We start from the raw sequence: 25338 nt of genomic DNA, 5'->3' as shown, positions 1-25338 counted from the left end.
GATTTTGTTGTTTGAAAAAATAATTATAGCCCTTTGGAGGCTCTGAGGAGGAACCTTTGCTGTGAGTAAAGGGATTCTGAATGTGTTTTACTAAGGCAGGTGCAGCTGGCTTAATCCATTGTCTCTTGGGAGAGGCTTGGTCTTGGGAGGGGCTGGGTGATTATTTATTTACTCTTTTTCCAAATACATTGTGAGGAGTATCAATACAAGACTTACAGACCTAAACCCTTGAACTATGTGATCCCTAGATCTGCACTTGAATTCGTGCATCCCACTGACTGGATGACAGAAAAATTGCCTAACTCCCTTTGGCAACAGATTCTGTTTTCATTTTAGTTACATGCAAGCCATGTTAAAGTTCAGGAGTGAACTTCAGCAATGCTCTCTGGCATGGCTGACTGGACTGTTGAAACATCTTGAGAAGGAGAGGTGAGTTGCTTTAGACCTTGAAGGCAGGAGGTGGTGGTAGAAGGAAAAGAATGTGGAGAGGTATGATTAGTGTGACTGGAAAACAGTGAAAAGTTGGCTAATAAATTAAGCTGTCTGTTGTGGCATGTATATGAATGATGCTGAATGTATGACTTCAAATTCAAAACAGCTTGATTATTTTATAGAGTTTTGGTATCTTTCGGTCAATGTGACCTTCAGTTTGATGTTTGTGTTCTGTGAGGCTTGTGATACGGTGTTGGTAGTTGTATGAAATGCATTGTATAGCGTGAATTTTATGAGGTTTTAGGGTGAGATATGATCAAATGTACTGTTAAATTTTACACATTACACAGAGCTATATTCAGGTTTGCTTCCTTCAGACAAGAAAATAAAGCTAATGTAACAGTGTGTAGTAAGATTACATACTTAGATACATACACACAGGAATGCTTGACTAAAAGTAAAATGCTTTCAAGAATACCGTGTATCGTTGTTCTATTAATAGAGTGAGAACAAAGGCTACTAGAAACCTTAACAGGGATAGAAAATCTGGTTCGGGATGCAGCTTGGAAACTAACAATTGTTCCATTGTTTGAATTGTCTTGCATTATGACTGGATGATTAAATATAAATGCAGGCCTGATTGGATTGTATCCCAGTAATGAATTGGCCTTTTAAAAACCAGTTGCAGGAAGCAGTAGACAGGTACCCAGCTTGTTTTTCTCAGAGTTGCAGGTGTTGAATGACCAATGGAATAACAATCTTTTGATGCTAGAGTTGGTCACTTCTACTGCTTGGTTTGCTACTTGAATATGGATGCAGGAAGATGAAGCATTCAAAAACAGTAGCAGTACAAAGTGTACTGCTGAAGTTGAATAAAATGATAATTAGAACTTCGGACCATGTAATACATATAGTGCTTCAGTGGTTTGGTAGTTTTTGGGGGTTTTTGTGTTTGGGTTGTTGTTTTTTTTTCATTGTTGTTGTTGGTTTGGTTTGAGGTTTTTTGTTTGTTTGTTTTTTGGGGTTTTTTGGTGGTTTTTTTTCTGGGGTTTTTTGCTTGTGGGGGTTTTTTGGGGTCTTTTGTTGTGGTCTTTTTTGGTGGTTTTTTTGTTTTGTTTTGTTTGTATTTTGGGGGGTTTGTTTGTTTGTTTTGGTGGGGGTCCATTTTTTTCTTTTTAATTTTAAGATGCCACAAGAGTAAAAGCTATGTTTTAGTTGCAGAGAATAAATAATTAATGAAATGAGGCACTCCAGGAATGGTGGCTGCACTTACTTTATTTCACAGTTAACATATTTTTTTTCTCAATGAAATCTAACTTAATGAAATTGATTATGTACACCTACTGAGTCTGATTTACCTCACCCACAAATCCTGATACTGCAAGCACACCAGAACCAAACTTCTGAATTTTTATTTTATTATGGCAAAAAAAGTTCAAGTCTCCTTGAACTCAGCTTATGCACAATTTGCTGTAGCACTTTAATTCTCAGACTTCATTTGTGTGGGTATCCCAAGGAGCAGAAGGTACAGAAGCATGGTGACTGTAAAGAAATGTGTTATGTTTACAATTAAAGTGAATGGGGCTGACTAAGTCAGAAGTAGCTTTTAAAGCCAGTGTTGATCAGGTGAGTTGAAAGTTCTGCATCCCTTCAGTAGTTGCCTTCCTGAAGCGTGTACAAAAAAATCTTCCTAGCACCATAATCTGTGTGCCAGGATGAAAGTCCAGGAAAAACATTCAGAAAATGAAACTGCAAATAAACTCTCCCTTTTCCAGTGTGCATGTGTGTATCCAACATTCAAATATAATTGGTCTGTCAGCCTTTTACCTCAATTAATTTTGATCTGCTGATGAAATCACTTGGCTTCCAGGTTTTTATCTTCTCAAGCCTTGTTGAGTCTTTAAAAAACAGGTGGTGGAGAAATGTACTTTACTGCAAGAATGGGCACATGGCTGTGCCTCAGGAGGTGAGGTTTGTTTTCTTTCAACACCTGTGGGAAAGTAAATTGTTGTTTCCAAGGCTCCTCCACTCGACTGGTGCTGTAGGTCCCAGAACACTTGGGAAAACCAGCTTCTGGCTATCCTCTGTGAAGCAATATGTGAAAAGGAAGACATCTTTGATGGAAAAAAAAATGTTAGTTGCTAGAGTGTTATTTCTCAATGAGCAGAAACTGTTTTCTAAAAATTAAAATAATTTAATCTGGGGGGGGGGGGGGGGGGGAATGACACGGACATGATGACAGGGGAATAGGATCTGTTTTGTTTTTTCCCCAAATGGCAGTTTTCTATTTCAATTGAAGCTGTTCCCTCACAAATTTTGAAGAACTGATTGCTTCCTGCTGGGGGAGCACTGGAATAATTTTACCACAGCAATGAGAGAACTGTTAAACAAAAGATAGAGAACTTGTGCCTGGAATAGCTCTAAGCTGAATTTTTTGAGATTTAGGTAATTAGTAGATAAGACCTGAGTATCTTGCAGCTGTGTTTTGAATACAGTCAGTTCCTTTTTTCCCCTCTCTTCATCTTGATCAAGCTTTTATTTAATTTGTAATGGGATTTTTACAGGGTTTTGATGATGCCTATGTATGCATCTAAGTCCAGCAGTAGCTGTAACAAGCACAAACTACTCCACTCGTGTCTACCACTTATCCGAGAAAAGTTTTGCATGTGTAATTTTAATTGGCATAACATATGGGTGTTGTAAATTGATGCTGAGTTTTAATGTTTGGAACTTGTTACACTCTGCTGCCTAAATGCTGCTTTTTGCCCCCATCCCTGCCTCTGATCACGGTGAATGATGACCTCCTCTGGGTAGCACCAAACCAGTTCTGGTGACTGCTTTTGTAGTAATGCCTTTCCACAATAATTAGAGAGGGAATGAAAATGTGAATCTCTTGCTAAAAGGATTAGTTCGTTCAATAAGTGTCACTGTTTTAAAAAGACACCACACAAAACCTAGTAATTTCTGCATACTCAGTTGAAATTATTAAATGTTGCTCTTACTGTCAGAGATCACAAGTACTGTGAAATACAAGTGAATTAATTCTGGAAAATCCCTCTGGTGTAATGAGAAATTATTCTTTCATGTCAGAAAAATCAGGACTTTAAAGGACCTTGTGGTACTTTCTGAAAGTATAAACTGTTTAAATTCAGGTAAAAAGCAGTTGGGAAGAAAATGTAACTATAGCTCTGCTTTTTATTGTTAAGTGCTAAAATGTGGGAATGCTGATTTTCAGGTACCTGTTTTCATGGCATCTTGGTGTCTCTCTCCACATTAGTGCGTGGTTTATCTTTGGAGTACCAGATCTTTCTCTTTTTCCAGAACATGAGGAAATGCATGAGGAATACATTTGTTTCCTTTTTATAAACAGTTCAATTAATTCCTGAAATAAATGTGGTAAGAAAAGGTACTTAATAAAGCTGGAATCAATAAAAAACCAAAACTAAAAAAACAACCTTAACCCCAGTCTGTTTGAGAAAAGGTATGAGCTTGAGATAAGAGAAGGAAAAGCAAAAGCACCTAACAAATTTGTTTTAACATCACGTTTTCTATCATATTTATTATGAAAGGCCGGTTTTGAAATAAGATGTTGGCCTAATGAGAATTCTCAGAATTTTTATTTCTTTACTTCTCTGGGTTACGGTGACGAAGACCTCTGAGCCCCAGCGGCAGTGGCCGGGCGCGGGGCGGCGGCGGCGGCTGTGCCGCGCTCCGGCCCCGGCAGCGCCGCTGTCCCCGCCGCTCTCCGCTGCCCGCTCGGGACTTTAAAGTGCCCTGCAGGAATTCAGCAGGAAGCGGCAGCGCTGCTCCTGGTGCTTGCAAGCCTTTGTGACGCGCAGCCTGAGCCGGCGGGGGAAAGAAAGCAGGCTTGCTTTCTGCTCCTCTGTGCCACAGGGCATATATTTAGTGTGCATATATGTGTAAATAAAAATTATATTTTGCTCTGCACAAGACATTCCCAAGAATCACACCATGTGCCTGAGAGCATTTTCCAAACACTTGTTTTTCCAAAACATTTTCCAAAGCAAATCTTATATAATATAACTGATAATTTGGAGCTCTGTCAGGCTGGTGCTGGAATCACTTCCCTGGCGAGCTGTTCCTGTGCCCAACCACCCTCTGGGTGAAGAACCTTTTTCTTATATCCAACCTAAGCCTCCTCTCACACATCTCCAGGCCATTTCCTTTGGTCCTGTCACTGTCACCACAGAGAAGAGCTCAGTGCCTGCCCCTCCTCTTCCCCTCACAAGAAAGTTGTAACTGCAGTGAGGTCTCCCCTCAGTCTCCTGTTCTTCAGGCTGAACAGACCAAGTGACCTCAGCTGCTCCTCATACAGCTTCCCCTCAAAGCCCTTCACCATCTTGGATGCTTGCTTCTAATAGCTTTATGTCTTTTGAGGTATTGTAGTGCCCAAAACTGCACACAGGACTTGAGGTGGGGCCACACCAGCACAGAACAGACAATCAATAAATATATTATTATAATATAATCTATATAATACATATTTTTCCCATACTATTAAGTAGCCTTAAAGCCACTTAGGAACTTCTGTATTCCTGTCTTTTCCACAGAAGCCTTTTTCTCTGTTTCTTTTTATTCCATACTCCTGGTTAGGTGGCCAGTCCTAAGAGTGGTGATGAATGGGGTTAAATTCAGCTGATTGCCGGAAACAAATTGAGTTTCCTAGAGCTCAGTAATGGGTCTGGTCCTGTTTAATAATTGATGATCTGGTCAGATGACACTAAGTTTGGTGACAGTGCTGATCTGCTTGCTGCAGGGTAGGAAGGCTCCAGACAGGGATGGGGACAAGCTGGATCTGTGGTCCAAGACCAACAGCATGAGGGTCAGCAAGACCAAAGGATGGGTCCTACACTTTCATCAGAACCCCAGGCAGTGCTACAGACTGTGGACAGAGTGTCTGGGAAGCTGCCCAGCAGAAAAGGGCCTGGGGGTGCTGGTTGACAGGAGCTGAATATGAGCCAGCGTGTGCCCAGGTGGCCAAAAAGGCCCCTGGCGTTTGTTAAACCTGTATCGGCAATAGTCTAGCCAGCAGGATGAGGGAAGTGATTGTCCGTGTGTACTCAGCACTCGTGAGGCCACACCTGAAATCCTGTCTAGGCCTCTCTTTCCAAGAAAGACATTGGATTGCTGGAGTGTGTCTAGAGAAGGGAAACACAACTGGTGAAGGGTCTGGAGTGCAAGCCCTGTGAGGAGCAGCTGAGGGAGCTGGGGGTGTTTAGCCTGGAGTAAAGGAGATCAGGGATGACCTCATTGCTCTCTACAACTGCCTGAAAGGTGGATGTAGCCAGGTGGGTGTGGGTCTGTTCTCCCAGACAGCTAGTGACAAAATGAGAGGACACAGGCTCAAGTTGTGCCAGGAGGATGTTTCAGTTGAATATTAGGAAAGGTTTCTTCATAGAAAGGGTTATCAAACATTGGAACAAGTTGCCAAGGGTTGTGGTTGAGTCACCATCCCTGGAGGTATTTAAAAGCTGTGTAGATATACTCTTAGGGATATGGCAGTGTTATGTTAACAGCTGGACTAAGTGATCTTGGAGGCCATTTCCAACCTAAACTATTCTATGATTTTATCTGTCCCTTTTATAAATTCCTGGTACATCCTTAAAAGTGAAGCCTCATCTGTTGTCCAAGTCAATTTAGCTGCAGAGTTCTAATATTTGTTCTGCCATCTCCCTTGGCCTGCCACTTTAGCTGACAGAAATGGCAAGAGAGTAATTCAGTGAGAAAAAATGAGGGTGTTTTTGTGGCTTTCCAAAGCTGTCTTGGCTTCTTTTTAAGAACTGAACAGCAGAATTCACAGAGTCAAGGGACTGCATGTAAATGAGCAGGAGCAGTGTGGAAACTGTGATGGTCAGAAAGAATTTGTTTAGTTCATACCGTGCAAAGCTGTACCCCAGCCTATGAAGTTGTGTGTATGTGAAGGAAAAACTGCATAGCTAAAGATGAAAAAGGGTGTTGGTCTTGTGAGAACCTTCCAAAAGTGCTCATTTTTAGAGACAAGGAAACTTTAACAAGTCTGAGAAGAAGAAATCACCTAGAAAGCAAGAAAACAAACAAATTAAAAATAGAATGCACCATCGATTTTCATAACCAATTTCTAAGGTGAATTGTGACTTGACACCAAAATATTTTAAGAAAATCCTGATTCTCCCTTTTCTTCCTTCAAAAATGCTTGTCCCACTTCCTGAAAATTTTCAGTAAAATTGGTAAATGTTTGGTAAAAATATGCAGGAAATACAGTTTTCCTAGAGAGTATCTTACTGTCTTGAACTGAAAAAAAATTTCCCCAAAAACAAGTTGCTTTTTTTTTTCCTTCCCAAAGAGTCTACCATATGCATTACTCAAATATTTATATATGCATATATAGCCTCCCCATTTTTATTTAGGTGCTTCCTTAGTACAGAGTTGAAACAAAACAGAACTTTACAGTGATTATGTGCCCTATGCTATAATCCACCAAAGGGATGCCTTATGCCACATCCTTTACTGTCTTCTTTTCAGTGTCAAGGTTAGTCCCTTTCTATTTTGGAATTGCAGAAAAATTAAATCTTTACAAAACTCAAATCCCATGCCTCTATTTTGATGTAGGTTTGGGGTTTTTTTTTGTTGTTGTTGTTTTTGGGGGTTTTTTGGTTTTTTTTGGGGTTTTTTTGTTTGTTTGGTTTTTTGTTGTTGTTGGTTTTTTTGGGTTTTTTTGGGTTTTTTTTGGTTTTTTTTCTGTGCCTTGGCAAATTCCTGAAAAAATTCTCTCAACTGGGGATGTTGTTTCATCACTGTGAGCCATTTGAAGAATACTGCTGCAGAGACTGCTGCACTGGGTGGATTGTGTGATATCCTTCATTTCATTTGAGCTTTGTTTGTCATTTAAATGCTGTGAGCTGGATGAAGTGATACATCTTGCATGAAAAAGCACACAACTTGTCAGAGATCCAGATCAGCATAGATCTTCGCTGTGTGTGAAACCTTTTTCCATCCCCTTGGGCTAATTTGTTAAACAATTTTTTGTGCACTGTGAGATCTGGGGCATTATGCTGTGAATGTTAATATCAGGGCTACAATGCAAATGAGACCTAGATGCATTTGTCAGTTAATATTCTCAATCGTTTGATGAACAGTGCTGTTGCCCTTCATCTCCCCAGTGCTGGGTAGAAGTGGATTCTGGTTCAGTTTGCAGTCTGAAAGGCATTTATTGTGTCATAGTGCAAGAAGAGGTAAAAATGAATGCAGGTTCTGCCACCCTGGAGTTCTTCCTCACCTGTTAGCTGGCTCAAACTCCCACAACAGGAGAAGGTTGATCCCTTTTTCCCAATTACAGGAGCTGTTTTCCTGCAAGACTTGTATTTGACATAAACGAAGGAAATCTGTTTGTTGGCTTCCTTGCACAACACGTAGGCTACTTGACTTGAAGTCAAGAAACCTAAATTATGCTCTTGGCTCTGCAGTTAAGAGCTTTGGTACTAGTTGATTTGTAAGAAGTAGTAGTTTTGCTAACTGGAAGCAAAAATGATAGTGAAATAGTGTTCAGCAGAGTGTCAAGTAATGACTGTGGACATTGTTGTCATGATGGATTCATACTATTCCTGAAAGAAGTGAAACAAAGGACCCTTTTATTATTGTTTAGTTAACTGTAGTTAACCATTCTCATTTGGTTATTTAAAAAGTTTTCATGAAACTTAAGAAGTAAAGATTGGTTTGTGAATGCCTGGAATAGGCTTGTACTTTATGTAGTATTTGCTGGTACTGTTTTAGATAGAATTTACAATTTATAGCAACCGAATGGTATAACTCCTGAGTGAAATATGATTAAGAAAAGCTTTAAACAACATCTTGGCTTTTACATGAAGAATGGTTTTTGTTTCTTTATAGTGACATTGAACTTATGATGATTTTATCTTATTTATCTATGAAAAACAAATTCTTAGAAACATTATGCTCAATTTATGGTTTTTAGGTCTTTTTAGGCAGCCCTTCAGATTGCTGTTTCTACATCCATTGTGTAAAAAAAGCAGTTTCTGACACGAGGTCTGATAATACACAAGATCACAGAGAGATTTAGGTTGGAAGTGACTTAAAAAATAATGTAATTCCAACCTCCTTGCCATGAGCAGGGACAACTTCCACTTGACCAGGTTGCTGATGAGTGTGTTTGTTACCTTGCCAATAGAGCAAACGTATTTTGCTAATATTTGTTCTTGTTAAGTAATTTGGATGAAAGCAAACCTTTTAAAACGTAACTGATAATTTTCCATTAGTGGGAAGAGGAAGAAAGGTTGTCTGTCTCATTTCTATGTGAATTTTTTCTTCTCCTTCAAAAATTTCTATTCCATGTCAGAAGTATACTTGTGTGTACAGTTTGTGATTTTTTCCCCCCAGCTTCCTGCATCCTGATAATATAACCCATTGTGATGTTAGTAACTATTTTTGATTTTACTGGAATATAAAAGTAGAATATGATCTTTTACCATGGAACTGTACCTTAAATTTCTTCTTTGTGCCCCTAGGAGGAAAGAGAAGGCATTTCTGCCATTGTTGAAGAGCAGTAATCTTTTACTTCAAGTGGATATCTTTTGCAAACCATTTTTTTATAATTTGTCTTTATTTATTTTGAGCCATTCATCATTCTAGGAACTTGTTTTTTGAGGAGGATCTGTTGCTGTTCTGGGAGTTGCTGTATTGGTGCAGGAACCTACATGAAAAATAGGATATGCTTCTCTGAATCGGAGTATTTATTGGTAGAAAATAAGATACCTCCTTTTGTGCAAGATGCTGGCTGTATTGTGAATGATCCATGGGCAAAAGTAGTTTTTTCTCATTTTCCTGAATCCTAATCAAAGGTCTGCTGTATCATACACAGATAATTCATGGGAACACACCAACTGGAGCCTTCTTGCAAGTGGCTTCCTCACTGCACCAGAGAGGCCCAGTAAAGGTCCTGTTCCTCTTCAGCTACATTTCATTATGTTAGGAATACTTGGCAAGCTCTGGCTATGCAGCTTGTGTTGCATCATCATCATCATTTTGTAGACATTTTTAATAACCTGGGCTATGGCATTCAACTGAAAAAGAGATGTGGTACTTCACACCACACACTGATGTGCAGATTGCGTCTTATTTCACTGAGCCTCCACTCTATACAGAGGGCATTTCTTTAGTGTTACCCAGAAACTGAAGTGGATCAGGATCTTTGAAAGCCTGTAAATCTAAGGCCATCTGTTTTTGTCCATCATAATTGCCTTTATGAGGGCAGGAGAGATGTAAAGGCAGTTTCTCTGATAGTGTAACTTGTCTTTGAGAGCAGGAATACTTACATCTTGATGCAGCTTTGGACTCCCTCCACCTGGCTGTTCCTATCATTGGCTAGAAGAGCCTCTGTCTCTTAAAAGTGGATAGCTTTCACTTGAACTTGAAGTTCTTGTTTATCTTTGTTGTATAAGTCTGTCTTTAGGGAAAACCTACAGCTTACATCCATAGCTTACATCTCAGTTTACATCCATAGTAGCATATGAAGGGGGGACAGGAAAAGTTAGAGGGCAAGGACCTCTTTTTTTTTTGTGTTACTTCCATAATTGAGCCAATAAGACTGTTTAAGGTGTCCTTTCTGCTTGCTTGGACAGATTGTCTTGCTTGTATAGATTATGTGTGAGGAAACACCCTTTTTCTTCCTCGTTTTTAGAGGAGGAGATCAAAACATAGTGCTAGGTTTAAAACTTTGACCCCAGGGTCAGTGGACAGATGCAGCCTGCTGCTGTAAGATTTTGTTGTGATGTTCTGAGGTTGCTTGGTTGAGTTTTTTGAGAGCTCTCTTTTTCTTCTCACCTTCCCCATTTTATAAACCAGATCATCATGCTTAGTTTTCTTTCCCCATATGATTCACAAACATTTTATTATCAGGATAGACTCCCAGAAAGAACCAGAGGGTGTATCTGTCATTGGAATTGAGCTTGCTTTAAAAAAGTTTCAGTTTTAAATGTCTGTGGATAATAGGTGTGATATGTAAAAGGTTTGCAATTGCCTTTATAATCTTGTGCTAGGAGTGAAGTTAGATTATAGTTTCCCTTTATAGTTATTTTTGCAGGTAAAGTGAAAGGATAGTGTCTGGGACAATGCTTGTTTGGAATTTTTTTCATCTCCATTTAAAAGGATTGAGTTGAGATATTCCTATTCTGGAGATACTGTTTTCCTTCAAAATTAAACATCCAAATGCAAACACCTGCATCTTTCTGCTAACTCTCTGGTCTCTTCACTTGCAGTAACATTCCTAGATTTCTTGATTATTTTTTAAAATTTCTTTTCAGAAAAATTTCATTTTAAATTTTGGTGGAGGCAATCCATTCATTTTTCCTCATTATATTCCTTTAAAGAAAAAGGATAGTCCAAAACCAAAAAAAGAAAAGTCCTTGCTATTACAACTGCTTCAGCTCATGGATAATGTTTCACAATTTTTATTCTCTGATGTCATCATGGTCTTTTCTGCTCTATTTGGAATGCTTCTGAAGTTTTTTTCAGGGCAAGGGGGAAGAAAACAGAAAAGCTAAAAAAGCACTGCTAGAGAAGTCTCAAAGACATACTTATATTTGTTTCTTTTTCCTGCCCTTTTTGTAAAAATAAATAAATAAATAAATAAATACCAGTTTTGGAAACTGTGAATGTGAGTCTGTTGAGAGGAATGTGCTCTTTAGAAATGTTGCTGGTGATTCTAAACTATTTTCACCAAACCCTAATAAAAGTCTTCCTCATGTCCAAGTGGGTAGCCTGAGTTAGGGGCCGTTGTCATTGTGCTTCTCCTGCATCCCCTTGGTGTTCACTCTTGGCAGCTCAGTCATGAAGGTGCTAGCCTCTGTTCATCCTAGTTTGGCTGTCTAGTGCAGAGGTGGGCTCACAGTCTAAATACAGAATGGTGAATTCACTCTTCATTTTGAATGGAAAAACTGGAACACATGCTTTATCCTGCTGTGGCCCTCCTACCCACTATTCTCCCTAATCGCATCCCCCTCAAAAAAAAAAAAAAAAAACCAAACCAAAAATACTCAAAAAAACTCCACTGAAAAATTAACAACACAGCCCCTCGCATTTTCCACTGCTGTCTAAATTAATACTCTTTAACAGTTAAAATTGCTCTACTAGTGAAAAGTGAAATCTATGTATAGAGGTTTTGGTTAGCATTGTGTACAAACCTTGGTATGTCTTCCTGTCTGTTCATTGACTGTGAAACTTACGTAAAGTCTAGGGGAAAAGTTCACTTGAGGCTTAAATTTCACAGCATTCATGCAGCATAAATGGGAGTGATAGCTTGACCTATTTTCCAATAAAGTAACCTATCTGTTTGGCTGTACAATTAGCTTATCATTCTTACAAATGATACTTTACTAAATGTTTGATGGCAAATACAGTTATTTGTAGTGAGTACAATTTTGTATTTATTTCTCCTTTTTCTTGCTGGAGCCAAGCCCACACAGTTCTGTAAAATATTATAGTCAATATATGAATTTCCAGATCGTGTGTGCTGTGCTTCTTAAGCCTCTTCTCTTGTAAGTTTAAATTAGAAATTAGGTTCCTGGTGGGGTGAACCCCTTTGTTCTTCGAAGAAGAGTAAGGTGCTGCATAATGATCTGTTTTCAACACTTCTTTTAAAAACAAACAAACATAAGATTACAGCACTGCATTTTTCTGGGAGTTAGTTAAACTCACAGTACATTTCCTTGCTGCGGTTTTGATGTGTTTCTGTGTGAAACTGACGGCAGGATTTGTTAGAGTATGTAGGCCACTATTGTATTAGAATTACATAACAGTGTTGAGTGGTGGAAACAGATGAAAAGACGGGATGTACGGCGCTCCCTCACAGATTATATCCTGCAACAATGAAGACAGCTCAAGCTCTGCAGAGAATGTGGTCACATGCAGTCAAAAAGTTGGGGATTTTGAAAGGGCACGTGAGTTGCTTTTTGTTGCATCTTGCTCCACGTCTTTTCTTCCCCTCCTCCCTTCATATATCCCTCCCCTCTTCAACTCGCTTTTATAGCCAGATGATTGTTGTGGCAGGTCTTCTGGTTTTCTTCTTCCTTCAGCATGAATGAAGTTGTCTTCGGTGATCTCTCAGTAGCAAGTAATTGTGTAAATCTCTTGATGACAGGGTTAGAGCTGCAACAGCTGCCTGTTTGTTGCACACTGGCGATTTTAGCACTTTGACTAGTTTCCTGCCAAACATTCTGCTAAACAGTCTATTTTGGGTATTTAGAAAGCACCTGTCATTTTAGTATATGAGCATTAGACAGATTTAAGCAAATCCTGACTACAGTGTTCTAATTAGAAATGGACTGACTATAGTCCCTAATGAATTTAGACTAGCTAATTACAATAATTTGCATTTACTGCAGGTAGCCTGTTGTCTGTGTGAAGCCTGGGTGGTAAAACAGTTACTGTTAGTAACTGGAGGTGGGGTTCTTAACCATTTTGCCTGCCTTTCTCTCTCCAGTGTTTTGGTGTGCAATCTTGCAGTGAAACTGCGATCCTGTAAGGAATGCACAAGCTGCTCAGGATCCCTTTGTGTTTCCTTACAGATGAAGTATGAAGAAATTGGCAAGGTGATGAAGGATTTTCATAACTCATCACTTGATGCATTCAGAGGAAAGTCACATCACTAAATGTGGAGTACAGGAATTTCGCAGTTCGGGTGGAGACTTAGATATTAGTTTTGATCGAGTCCCCAGCTGATGATTTGTAACATTTGTAGTCTCTTCCTCCCTCTCAGTCTTCTCTTCTTCATTACTCTCATGGTATGGGTTAGCATTGTGACAATGGCAAGTAGCAGTACATTTTATAATGTTAAAGAGATTATTGTTTAGAGATTGTTTTTGCCTTACGGGCTTCCAAGGTGACCATTCAGTTCTTTGAACTGTGTTGCAGAGCCTGCATTGCTTTATCAGTAGGGCAGAGCTAGTCCTGTTGTCTTGGTAATTACATTGTACAAAATCAGCTTTGCGAGTACATAGTGTGCTTTCCTTTTCTGATGCAGAGTGCAGCAAATGGGAGACAGTTTCCCAAGGAGCAGTTTCAAAAAATCGATTACAGATACTTGCGAGTTTAAAAGTGAATTGCTTAATTCTCTTGTTGAATTTTCAGTAACAGTTTCAAGGTACAAATAAACCCCAAAGATATACATAGAATGTACCTGAAACAGTCACTGATACTATGAGGATCTTTTTCTAGGCACAAATGAGATGATACTATGGGCTTGGCTTCTTGCAAGACCTTAATTTTAGTGTCTGTAGGCAGTAGTTTCTCTTTCATTCTTACTACTTTTTTTTTTTTTTTTTTTTTTTTTGACCAGATACCATAAAACTTACTTGTCAGAGTAAAGTAAACTTAACTCTGTAGGCTTATGATGCTTTGGTTTACAATCCAGTACATCTCTCCACTTGTGCACAAGGTTATACTTAAGCCACTGCTCATGGAAGGCCTAGTTTTCTGGAAGGAAATTCTCGTAAGTTTCCTATTTCATATCCTTACATCTGTCCCTGATCCCTTTACAGTACTTTCCTCCGTCCTTTTCCTGCAGTGTTGTCCTGAATAAGCAGTTATTTCTCAGGCCTGTCTCTGTCCCCATGGGTAGTAAGCTCCCCTTGAGCGCGTTCTGCCTGCCTTACTCTTGCATCTGCTCAGAGCTAGCCTCAGTATTCTTGGCGGGGAGGTAGTGTTGGTAGGAGCGGCATTCAGTGCAAACTGAATTTAAGTGATGTTTGTGTTACATGTGTTAGTTGTTGAGGCTTTTTTACCAAGAGAAGGATGGAAAAGATTTTCCATCTTCTGTGCTTCTACAAAGTTTGAACCTATCTGCTTGTCCTTCAGATTTTACCTGTCATTTAGTACTGACTTTCATTTCTAAAAGTTTATTCAGTGAAGTCAGATGGAATTTAAATGACTCTGAGACCCCTCTTCAGCACAGACTTATTTTTTGCAGAGCTTAAAAATACTTAGAAAAGCAGGACTGCAGGAAGGGTCAGTAGTAGGTAAACTGTTCCCTACATGCCAGATAAGCAAGCCTAGTTACTTCCATTTACGGCAGCATCACAGCAGTTTGAAAGAAGAGCTTAGTTAAGGAGGAATTTTTCACTTGTGGCAGAGATTCTCTGTGTAAGGGAATATATCGACTGGGTTCAGTTTCAGATAGCTGAAAGCTTTGACATTTTAGCTGGTTAAATGGCAATGCCAGATAAAATAATATTACTATGTGATTCAGCACATTCAACACTGACCCCAACACATATGTGTTTTAATACTAATATGAATGCATTCTTGTCTGACCTAGACAAGTCAAAATTTAGAAACAATTCTGTTTATTACTTTTAATATAAGCCATCATCTCCTACATCTAGTTCTAATTTCTTTTTAATTAGACACCAGAGATTCTGGAAACTGGAAAGCATTGTTCATTTTCTGGCAGAACAGTGGAAATTAAACACTGTTCAGTGTTGTAAAATTCCTGGTAAGAATGCTGAATGTTTTGCATATTCCTTCAGGATCTCTGAACAGGACTTACTTTTGTTTTTCAATACAGTGAATGTGCAATGGCAAATGTAAATCTAGTTTCTCTTTGTGATGCACGAATCAACTGGAACTATGCAAAAAGGGGTTTTTTGCATATGAGAAATAACGTCCATAGGTTGCTGAACAGTGGTGCATTGGCAGAAGTCTTACTCTGAAAATGCAAGGGATGCCTTAAAGTACAGGCATACCCTTCTGGTGTCACTTCTCTGTCTAATGTTTTGGAGTTTAGCTGTCATTACTCCTGTGATGCCTTTAAAAAGACCATTTAAGTCTGAACTGAGCTTTTGTCTGAGATTCAGTCTTCTGAGATAAAATAAGACCACTTTCAGTAAAACCAAATAAAACCCGTGGCTTGACTATGTGCATGCACATCCTTATGCAAGGCCTGGATTTTTCTTCTGCAACGGATGCTTTCCATTTTGAAATGTTTTCAGTGCCATTTTTCTGCAGTGCAGTGGCTCATTTCTCTCCTAGTTTTACAGGGCAGACACTGAAGGGGCTGGCTGTGTACTATATGATGCATCACAGCTGGGTGATTATTCTGTATTATATTTTAAGCTGTGGTGTTGGAAAGATTTCAGGTTATATCATGTAAGATAAAAGCGATCAGTTTTAACTGGAAATGTGGTAAAAAAAGGTCTCTGAGCAGTGTCACAGAAATGGCTATACCTGTACTATATAGTGATATATTGTGTTTTCCTGTAAAATTTAATTTCTTGATGGGAACCTAAATATTTATCTGTGTAATTCATAGTGAAAAAAACATTTTGTTAAATCTACATGAACAAGACGCAAGAGATCTGAAGTCTAGTTCATTTTGAAAACCTCAGTTTCAACTGCTAATCTTACTGCATACTGCGACAGAAAGGTCTTCCATAAGTATTTTATGTGTTATTTGAATCAGGGCTGTAGACTGCTAGTTGATCTGAATTAAATGCTTTTGCTGAATAAGGATTTTTCCAGAAAATCAGAATGAGCTGTTAAATCAGTGAAACATGAAGGGATTCTACCACTCTGGAGCTATTAATATTTTTTTTCCTTTTAAAAAAAAATTGTCATCATTTAAAATATGTTAATTTCATACTAATTCTCCCAAAATATTAGAATATGCAAATTATTTTTAAACCTGTGTTTTAGTTGGGTATTTCACATTTTAATTTAAATAGTTATGTGCTATGTGTTTTTCTAATTGGTTTCTGTGTGCAACAGGCCCCAGGCATGGAAGAGCTGATATGGGAACAGTACACAGTGACCTTACAAAAGGTGAGTGAGTGCCTGTTATATTTTTAGTTTTCAAATATTCAAGCACTGGTTTACTCTGAGTATGTTTTGCAATAGATGTCATTAGCATGTCTGAATCTAGTATAGGATTAATTAATTTTTCAGATCAGATATAGTTTTTATTTTAAAGCTTAGTTGCTACTCATACAGTAGTGCAACTCTTTAATGTTAGGAGTAAATTCAATTAACAATTTAAGTGCCGTATTTGCTGCTGTTTGGTCTTTTAATGTCAGTGTGATATACCACATGTCAGCCACATAGCTAAATTCATTATTGGAGAGCCTTAAAAATAAAGCAGATGGTTCTATCAAGCAGGTTGTGGTTGATGTCCAGGCTTTGTAATAATCACTGAACAGGATTCCACTGATTTAATTTCGTAAGATACTTTAATATATACTAGTGTAGAATTCAGTAGAAAAGCACTGTCATTAAAACTTATTAAAAGGTGGACTCTAAGTGTCACTTTAAAAGTTGGTTTTTTTTTTTTGAGAAAAGAGGAAGTGTCTCATAAAGTGGAGTCCTTTTGAATTAAAGAAAATAGAGCACTTGTGCCTGTGCCCTTTAATAGCTGGGCTGCTATACCACAGTAGCAGATATGCACTTTGGCTACAGTGGTGGTAGTCTTCCCAGCTGTTCTGATGATCTGTGTTCAGTGAGCAGCCTGCACTGAGCTGCTCAATTTTTTCACATCTTCTGCAATGAGCTGACCTTGATGACCCAAAAGAGGTTGGTTTTTAGGTTTCGGAGGTAGACAGGAAAAACATTGCAGAAGAAGATCTTAGTTCCTGTAATTTCTAGCATTTCAGATCTCTGATATTGTGTAAGTTAGCATTACTTCTTTACCACAGAGGCAGTCTTAGGCTACTTAGATGGTGATGGGCTACGGAACTTGCTGTATCAGCCACTACCATTAATTTTACCATTACCTTGAATCTGTTGTTTTGGTGTAAAACATCAAACTGCTTCCTATAAAACTAAGCTGTAGCAAGTAAAGTGCTGTTTTAAAAGAAAACCACATTGCTTTTTTCCTCTTCAAAGAAATAATCAGTTACTATCAACATTAGTGGAACATGAGGTGACATATGATGAACTACACATGCTGATTGGGTGTTGGGGGGAAAGCGTGACTTTGATTTGCCACTATGTTAAAACATTTTGTTCAAATGTAACATAATTTGTAATTTTTAGTGATATGATGTGTATGTTAAATAGCAAATAAAATTAAACTTGTGTGTTTTTGTGCTCCCCTTGCTGTCAGCAGTTCAGTTATGCTAACAGTTCTCAGGTTTGGTGCTATTGACATGTTTCCTTGGCATTCTGTGAAGCATTTCTTTGGTTTTATGAATGTTATCTTAAGACTGCTATGGATCTTTTATTTCTATGATGACAGGTGTGACATAATTTACATATTTAAAATAGATGATTGTGACAGAGGATGATTATATAGACAATGCACAAGTTCACTAATTACTTTTTGTAATCAACCATGATCTTGTTATTTTGATTGAGGAACTACTTAGTAATAATATTGAAGATGAGATCCTGGGCAAGCTGTTCTACTTTCCCAGGCATCACTAACTAAATAGATCTACCTAACAATGAATTTGGTATAAATAACCCACGGGATGGTGAAGCAAAATGCAGGCAAATTTTATTTTCTTTACTTAATTACTAGCAATCATAAGGCTATAGAGGTTTTGGAGGACAGGAACTTGTCATCTTGATACATGGATATGTAAATCTAATCTTTCTTAAATCTAGAAGTACTGTGTACTTCTGCAGCACTATGCATACAGCTATCATATTTTAATATCCACTTAAGAGCGCCATCATAAGAACATTCATGTTCCTCTTATTTCTCCCTGTCAAAATTCCTGTCAATGTATTAAAGTTTTGTTGTATTTGGTTTTATTGTAAAGGATTCAAAACGAGGATTTGGGATTGCAGTTTCTGGCGGCAGAGATAACCCTCATTTTGAAAATGGTGAAACATCAATAGTAATTTCGGATGTTCTCCCAGGTGGTCCAGCAGATGGATTACTTCAGTAAGCACATTTTTCTTTGTCTGGCATTTTGAGGGGTATGGCTGTAGAATACATAAAACCTTTAGAGAGATGTGGTTGAAATTCTGGTGATTTAATCACCTCAAGACTTGGTGCCCTCTTGAATATCTAGGTGTCCCTAAAAAAAAAACCCCAAAACAACATAACAAGTAAATCCTACATAGAGGTGTTGCTGTTGGTAAAGACATTGCATTTCAGTGGTGGTGTTGAGAAGTATCTAACAGTTAAGTATGTTTCTTTCAAGATTGCATTTCATTTAAAGAAACAGTAGAAAAACTTAGTATATTAAAACATCCTCCTTGTTACTCCTCCAGTAAACACGTTTCACGATCAATCATTAGTTTCCAAGAATGACTTTAAGTCAGCCCAAATAAGGTTTGCTAAATGTTTCATTCTATCTGAAAGAAAAAATTATGGAAATAAAGAGTTTCTGTTGTCTTTCTGATTACTTCATCCTTGGTGAGGCAGTATCTGTCATGTACAAACAATCTGTAGGCTGAGAGTTTCTGTCCTAGATCAGTTTTTCATCCTTTGATCTGAAATACCTGATGAGGACTAGACGATTTGGAAGAATACCAAATAATTGTGCAGCAATAATAAATCAAAAGATTAGATTCTGTCCCTTTTGCCATGCATTTATTTTTGGTCAGAAAATGAAATGGCTGACATGGTAGTTGTCGTTGAGTAACTAAATAAAAGGGTAATTGTAAAGCACGTAACAAATAATTTTTAAGAGAAGTGCACAAATCCTACATTTTATAGCAGTGACCCCTGCACACCACCACTGTCATCTATCCTGTTCCGTAATCACCTGTGATTTGGGAATGAAATCATGACCAGAAATTATGAAAGATCATAGGTAAATTGATGATGGCAACGGAATAACAAGATATTTGGGCACTTTCAGACAAAACACATTCTGAAGAAAAATGAAGATAAAGCTTTTCCTCCAAATCAAGGAATATAAGTCTAACCTTCAGAGTGGATGGGTAAAACCATCCTGTCATCTTCTGCAGGGTAAAATGAGCACATGTAGATGGACCTCTTGGCATAATATTGCAACATTAGGTTCAATACTAGCTTTGGATGTATGGACTGTCTAGAGAGCTATTTTAATTCCTGTATAAACCTGGATGAAATTGATGCTGAAATGTAGCATGCTGTTCTGGCATACTCGTCTACTAAAAGGAATTGGAAGGGTATGAAAAGAGGCACAAAAATCATATAGGAGTTAGAGTGCCTTACAAATGGAGGCTTAGAGTATATAATTTTCTTATTTGAACAGAAGATTGTCATGTGATTTGATTATAATGACGATAAAATAGTTGGTACCAAAGATTTCTTTTATCTAGCAGAAAATGGCAAAATAACCAGTAATTTGTTGAGCTAATACTCTGATTGTAACTGGGTAGTCACCAGAAAAAACTAATATAAGGAGTATGAGGAGTTGTAATTTTTTTTTTTTTTTAAATCTTCTTCACTTTTGGCATTGAAGTGCCTTTATGAAACTTATGGGGTTAAATTAATCAGTGTTACGGGGCTATTTAATAGGGGGTTAGGTGAGTTAGGTGTTAGTGGTCTGTTTGATATGCAGGAAGTCTGAACAGAAAAGTTAGTAATCTCAGTTGGCCTATGTTTAGGGCAAGGAGGACTTCTTCTGTATGATTGTTTTGTTGGGTTGTTGGTTTTTTTTCTCCCTATCACCTTTCTACAGAGTAAATGTGGCCCGAACACCAGACTTTAGTGTGGTTGTACTTGTCAATATTTGCCTAAATACTGGTATGGCTGCAGCAGTTGAAATTCTTATGTGAAAGAAGTCTAGCACTTCTAGGTGTAAAAAACTAGGAGTCCTGAAAGATCAAAATAAAAAAGTTTCAAAACTCATCACAAATGTTCTTTAAAAAACATTATGGCAAAGTACTTAAGCAGAACACAGTATATACACAAAGACAGTGCTGGTCAACGTCTAGTTTTTAGATGTACTGAAAGCTGCTTCTGGTATTCAGATATTGTAGAATTAATATAGAAAACACAGTTTTAAAGCAAAACTCCATGTTAAACTGAATTCAATCCATAGGTTTCCTCTGTTTAAAAAAAAAAAGGAACAGAAGAAGAAATTTTGCTCTGCTGTTTTCATGAAGACTCCTCTTAAATCTTCTCTTTCCTTTTTTATCTCCCTTCCCATTTCCAGAGAAAACGACCGAGTGGTCATAGTTAATGGGACCCCGATGGAAAATGTTCTACATTCTTTTGCAGTTCAGCAGCTTAGGAAAAGTGGAAAGGTGGCCACCATTGTAAGTAAATTCCAAATATATTCAGTGTACAGTGGTATGTAACCAGTCAGGATTTTGGTTTTCTTCTATAAAGAGTACTTAAAGGCACAAAGCAAAGCAATCCTTTTCCATATGCGAAGTACAAAACAAATAAAACAAAGACATAGTTTCTGCAGGTGAAACAAACAGAAATTAATCAACAGTATGACAAAGTTACCTTGTTGAAAAACTGAGAATAAAATGTTTATTTTATAATGTGGTATAATGTTTTATAATGAGTGGTACAAAATAGAAGTTACGTGAGGCAAATTATGTTCTGCATACACAGATCTTGTCCAATAATAAATAGAATGTTGTTCTTCCTTCTTTTTGTCCCCAGCGTATATTCGAAACATGAAGAATATTCATCTGTTCAGTTTCACATTCTGATCTTTGATAGGAATTTGTTTGTTTGTTTGTTTTCTGTTGTACTGAACAGGTAGTGAAAAGACCAAGGAAAGTGCAGGCTGCTGCGCTGCAGAGAAGCCCCTCCCTTGACTATGAGGACAGAGCTTTGGATGTAATGGATGACCATGCAGAATTTGATGGCAAAAGTGCTCGAAGTGGCTACAGTGAGAGAAGCTGGCACAGTGGAAATGGAGGGCGCAGCCAAAGCTGGGGAAACAACCTGGATCAGAGCTATAGAGATGAGCACGACCGAGGGCGAAGCAGAGACCGTGGCAGGGAATACAGCTACAGCCGCGATCGAAGTCGTGGTAGGAGCGTGGACAGGAGCTTGGATCGAGACTATAGAAGGGATCGGAGCAGGGGAAGGAGCATCGACAGGGATGCTGGCTATGAGCGGGACTACAGAGGAGACTACAGCCCACCCAGTTACAGTCATGGATCTTTATCTGATCCTAGATATGGGCGGGAAATGAGGAGTCGTAGTCGGGACAGGCTTCATTCCCGCAGTCCTTCACCTGAAATACACCGCCAACATGAGTACCTAGGACCGCAGGATCAGAATGCACCAATCAGTGTTCTCTTAACAAAAGGCAGACATAATGAAGGTGGGTATAACAAGGGAGGAGAGGAGTCAACTTCCAGTACAGCATGGGTTTTGGTGGGAAAAAGAGAAGAACTGAATTACTTTCTACTTTGCAGGTTAAGCGTTGATTTTTTAAACTGATAGTTTAAGTTGTTCTTTCATTCTTTCTGGCTGATTTGGGATGCTTTTTGTGCAGAACCTTGAACTTCACTTTTGAACAAAGATTTGTTCACCCACTAACTTCAGTCTTTTCAAGCCATTGTGTCCATAGTTTTCCATTTTCTCTGCCCTTTTCTCCTGATTCTGAGGGAAAACATCACGATTCAGATTACACTTGGCACATCTACAAAAAGGTTAGCTAGAAAGGGTAAAGAGTAGACTCTGCCTTTAGTAATACGGTTTGTTTGGTTCTGGTAATTGAAGAATACGGAAATAGCAGCAACTGAAATACTGAAATGGCAGTATTTCAACCTTTCTTTGCTGAGTATTAAAGTGTGCAAATGAAAGCCAAAAGCCTGACCTTTTTTCACTGTGAAATAAAGACTTGTGCTGGAAAGCATATATGAGATTAGGTTGTACATAATTTTCTGTTTGGGGTTTTTTTTGGGGGGGGGGAGTGGTGGTTTATTTCTGGAGGGGTTGGATGTGGTTGTTGTGTTTTTTCCTAATCCACCCTGTTGTAATTTTGACAATTTTTTGCTAATTAAATTTTGTATGCAGGAGCTAATATCTTTTTTTTCATTGGCTCTAGCAGCAGTCCTTTTTTCTCCTTCCTGTTCTTCCTCTGCATGTAATGTTTCCACTTGTAAAGATAATGCAGATATGTATGCAATTAAGGAGAAATATAAGCTGCATTTATTAACTTTTATGTTTAGCTAAACCGTAATAATCTCTGCCATTCATATGGATACTTTACAGACTTGCTGAAATGTGGTGATCTTTTAAAGCAGGACAACATTCTGTTGTTCTAGGATGCGTGTTTTTTAGGGATGTTGCCTTTCTTTTTAAGTAGCAAATATACTGACCCAAGTAACTTAGATCACGGGGAAAGAAGGGGGCACGGAATAAAAAAAATTCCTTTGATTGAAACAACGAAAGCATTTCCTGGAGTACAGATAGGACAGGGTCAGGATGCAGCAACTGATGAAAAGAAATACTTCTGTTAGTGCTTTTAGACCCTTTTCCCCCTCTATGCCATACAAAATACGAATCGGAGAAGCTAATCTAGTACATTAATAAGCAGCTCCAGAACAAAGGCATTGTTCTGCTGCTGAAGGTGCAGACCAGTCGTCCAACTGTAATTGGATCTGGGATATTGCTTGTTCAATAGTAATGGCAGCACAGGTATCAGAGACTTGGCTTAGGGGGAATTGGGTTTACTAGGCCTACTTTTCTTTTCTTCTTATTATTTTTTTTCTTTTTTTTTTTTTTTTCTCTCATGGTACAATGGTGTTTGATGCATGAAACTGTGTAGTTTTTAAAACAATGCATCCTTGCTCATCTTTTAAGCTACAGTGGATTATCTTCTTGGTTCCAGAGTATGGACTCCGTCTTGGAAGTCAGATCTTCATAAAAGAAATGACCCGTACTGGCCTAGCAACCAAAGATGGCAACCTTCATGAAGGAGATATCATTCTCAAGGTCTGTTCTGGTTTTACTGCTAGCAGTTTGGCAGGCACTGGTTATAGTGGTTATTCTGAACTAAGTCGTGTTATAGTCAAGTTCACTATTAAACTTGAGCACAATGCAGACTTGTTTGTTATTGTTGTCTTTTGTGTCCAGATCAATGGTACAGTGACAGAGAACATGTCTTTAGCTGATGCCCGGAAACTGATTGAGAAATCACGTGGGAAACTCCAGCTGGTTGTTCTCAGGGACCGAAAGCAGACACTGCTCAACATTCCTTCCTTGAATGACAGTGACTCAGAAATGGATGGTGAGGTTTAATGTGGATCCAAACTTCTGGACTCTGTGCAAGGACAAAAAGGAGCTTATATCGTTTTGCTGTGGTAGAGTGGTATTAGATTCTTTAAGAAAAACAATGAAAAGCGAACAAACCTAAGTAATACTCAGCAACCCTTCCTTTAGGTGAAAATAATTTTATAGTAACCATATAGTTACATTTTAGGAAGGGGCAGACATAGAAGGACCAATGTTGGTCTGGCAAAATCAGTCTTACTTCTTGGAGCAAGCAAATCAGGTGCATTAATAAAATTTTTTAAAACAAGAGCTTTGGACTGGTCTCTCCTTCTGAAGACACTAACATTCATGGCAGCATTCAAATGGAGGGAAGAAATGTCAGGACAAGAGGAAATTAAGTGACCCTGGATAACTGATTTCTGTTCCCAGCACCTGTTCTATTTAAGCATGTGAGCTGTATCTCTCAGCTTGAGCTTGCTTTGGGAAGAGCTCAGAATGTTTGGGAGAGCAAGATGTTATATTATGTGGAACAAGATACTTGCTATTCTGGTGTCAGAATATGGGGGGGAACTTCCTGTAGGTTTAACTGTGAAGTCTGAGGTGCATTTCAAATCCAAGGGCCACTCTTGTTTCCTTTGCTGCTAAAGGGCAGTGATGTGGTGCCTGTTGATGTGAAGGTGTTCTTTGGTTTGGAAACCTCCATGACACTTCAAATCAAAGCCTGCTAGCACTAGCTAATGCAGGTGGTATGTGTGGTATGCTCAAAGTAGTTGTTGATGTGAGTGTGTTTGTTAAAAGTTGTGTGAAACTTTCCTGAAATATTTTGGGAGGGTGGAGGGCTGGAAACACTAAAAGGCACTTTTTGAATCTTTGTCAAATCCAACTTGAGATGAGAGTGGGCTGAAATGTTCAGTGTATCCTCTATCTGAAAGCTTCGTAAATACATATGCTGGTCAGGTGAACAGATAACTTAAACAAATCCCGTGTGTCTTCATTTGCATTTAATATCTTTACAGATATTTCTGAAATAGAGTCAAACAGATCATTCTCCCCTCAAGATGACAGATCACATCATTCTGATCTAGATTCACATTCATCCAATGAAAAACTGAAAGAGAAACCAAAGTAAGAAATGTTCTCTAGTTCATTTTTCTCATGCTTATCAAAGAAGTTATTCAAATATATGCATTCTTACCTGATTTCATGACACTTCTTTACTATTTTTTCTTTTAGTGCAAAAGAGGATCCCTCCAGTAGGATGTCCAGAATGGGAGCAATGCCTACTCCATTCAAATCAACTGGTGACATTGCTGCTCCTGCTCTTACAGCTGTGGACTCAAACAAGGAACTGAAGTACCAAGATGATGCAGCAGGTCAGAGCCTGAAGGTTTTGGTTGCTGTTTTTTCCCCTGGCCACAGAATGTCCATTCCCTCAACCATGTTGACAAAACTGTTATGCTCTTCACATCAGCCCCACCCTTACACAGAGAAGAAGAAGTTTCTTCCCTGCACCACTTTGCTTTGTGGTGCAGGGAAGAAACACCTGAAATTTTTTTTACCTCAGTTGCTTATTAGACCTACCACCTGAAAAAAGCAAATACTCTCTTAAAACATCTGCTGTTAGACTGTTGCTCTAAGTAGACAAATGAAGTCTGATCTAACTTGCCTTAAAGAGTAGTGTATCCCTTCCTTGAACTTTTTTTTTCTTTTTAAAGAATTTAAAAAAAGATAAATAAATGAATTTTAGTCAGACATGTTTGATTTTTAAACCTGTA

General features: G+C 38.4%; 1 protein-coding gene across 6 annotated transcripts in view; it reads left to right on the top strand.

Moving 5' to 3' along the window:
- TJP2 (tight junction protein 2) overlaps positions 1-25338 on the top strand; it is a 43222-nt gene that overhangs the window by 5171 nt on the left and 12713 nt on the right. The window contains exons 1-11 of one of the 6 annotated variants that reach the window (XM_036403041.2): positions 12262-12383; positions 13011-13034; positions 13880-13933; positions 16207-16260; positions 18198-18322; positions 20532-20634; positions 21092-21665; positions 23181-23284; positions 23426-23579; positions 24580-24688; positions 24797-24936. In XM_036403041.2, coding sequence (XP_036258934.1) covers positions 12312-12383; positions 13011-13034; positions 13880-13933; positions 16207-16260; positions 18198-18322; positions 20532-20634; positions 21092-21665; positions 23181-23284; positions 23426-23579; positions 24580-24688; positions 24797-24936 — 1513 coding nt within the window. In that variant the 5' untranslated portion in view covers positions 12262-12311. Of the gene's footprint in view, positions 1-12261; positions 12384-12925; positions 13035-13780; positions 13934-16206; positions 16261-18197; positions 18323-20531; positions 20635-21091; positions 21666-23180; positions 23285-23425; positions 23580-24579; positions 24689-24796; positions 24937-25338 lie in introns of those variants that run through there. The other 5 variants (XM_036403044.1, XM_036403043.1, XM_036403042.2 and 2 more) reach the window with 5 other exon arrangements.

Source organism: Molothrus ater, chromosome Z, assembly GCF_012460135.2.
Source record: "Molothrus ater isolate BHLD 08-10-18 breed brown headed cowbird chromosome Z, BPBGC_Mater_1.1, whole genome shotgun sequence".
NCBI classification, from domain to species: domain Eukaryota; kingdom Metazoa; phylum Chordata; class Aves; order Passeriformes; family Icteridae; genus Molothrus; species Molothrus ater.
This window is presented reverse-complemented; position numbering and strand designations above follow the sequence as displayed.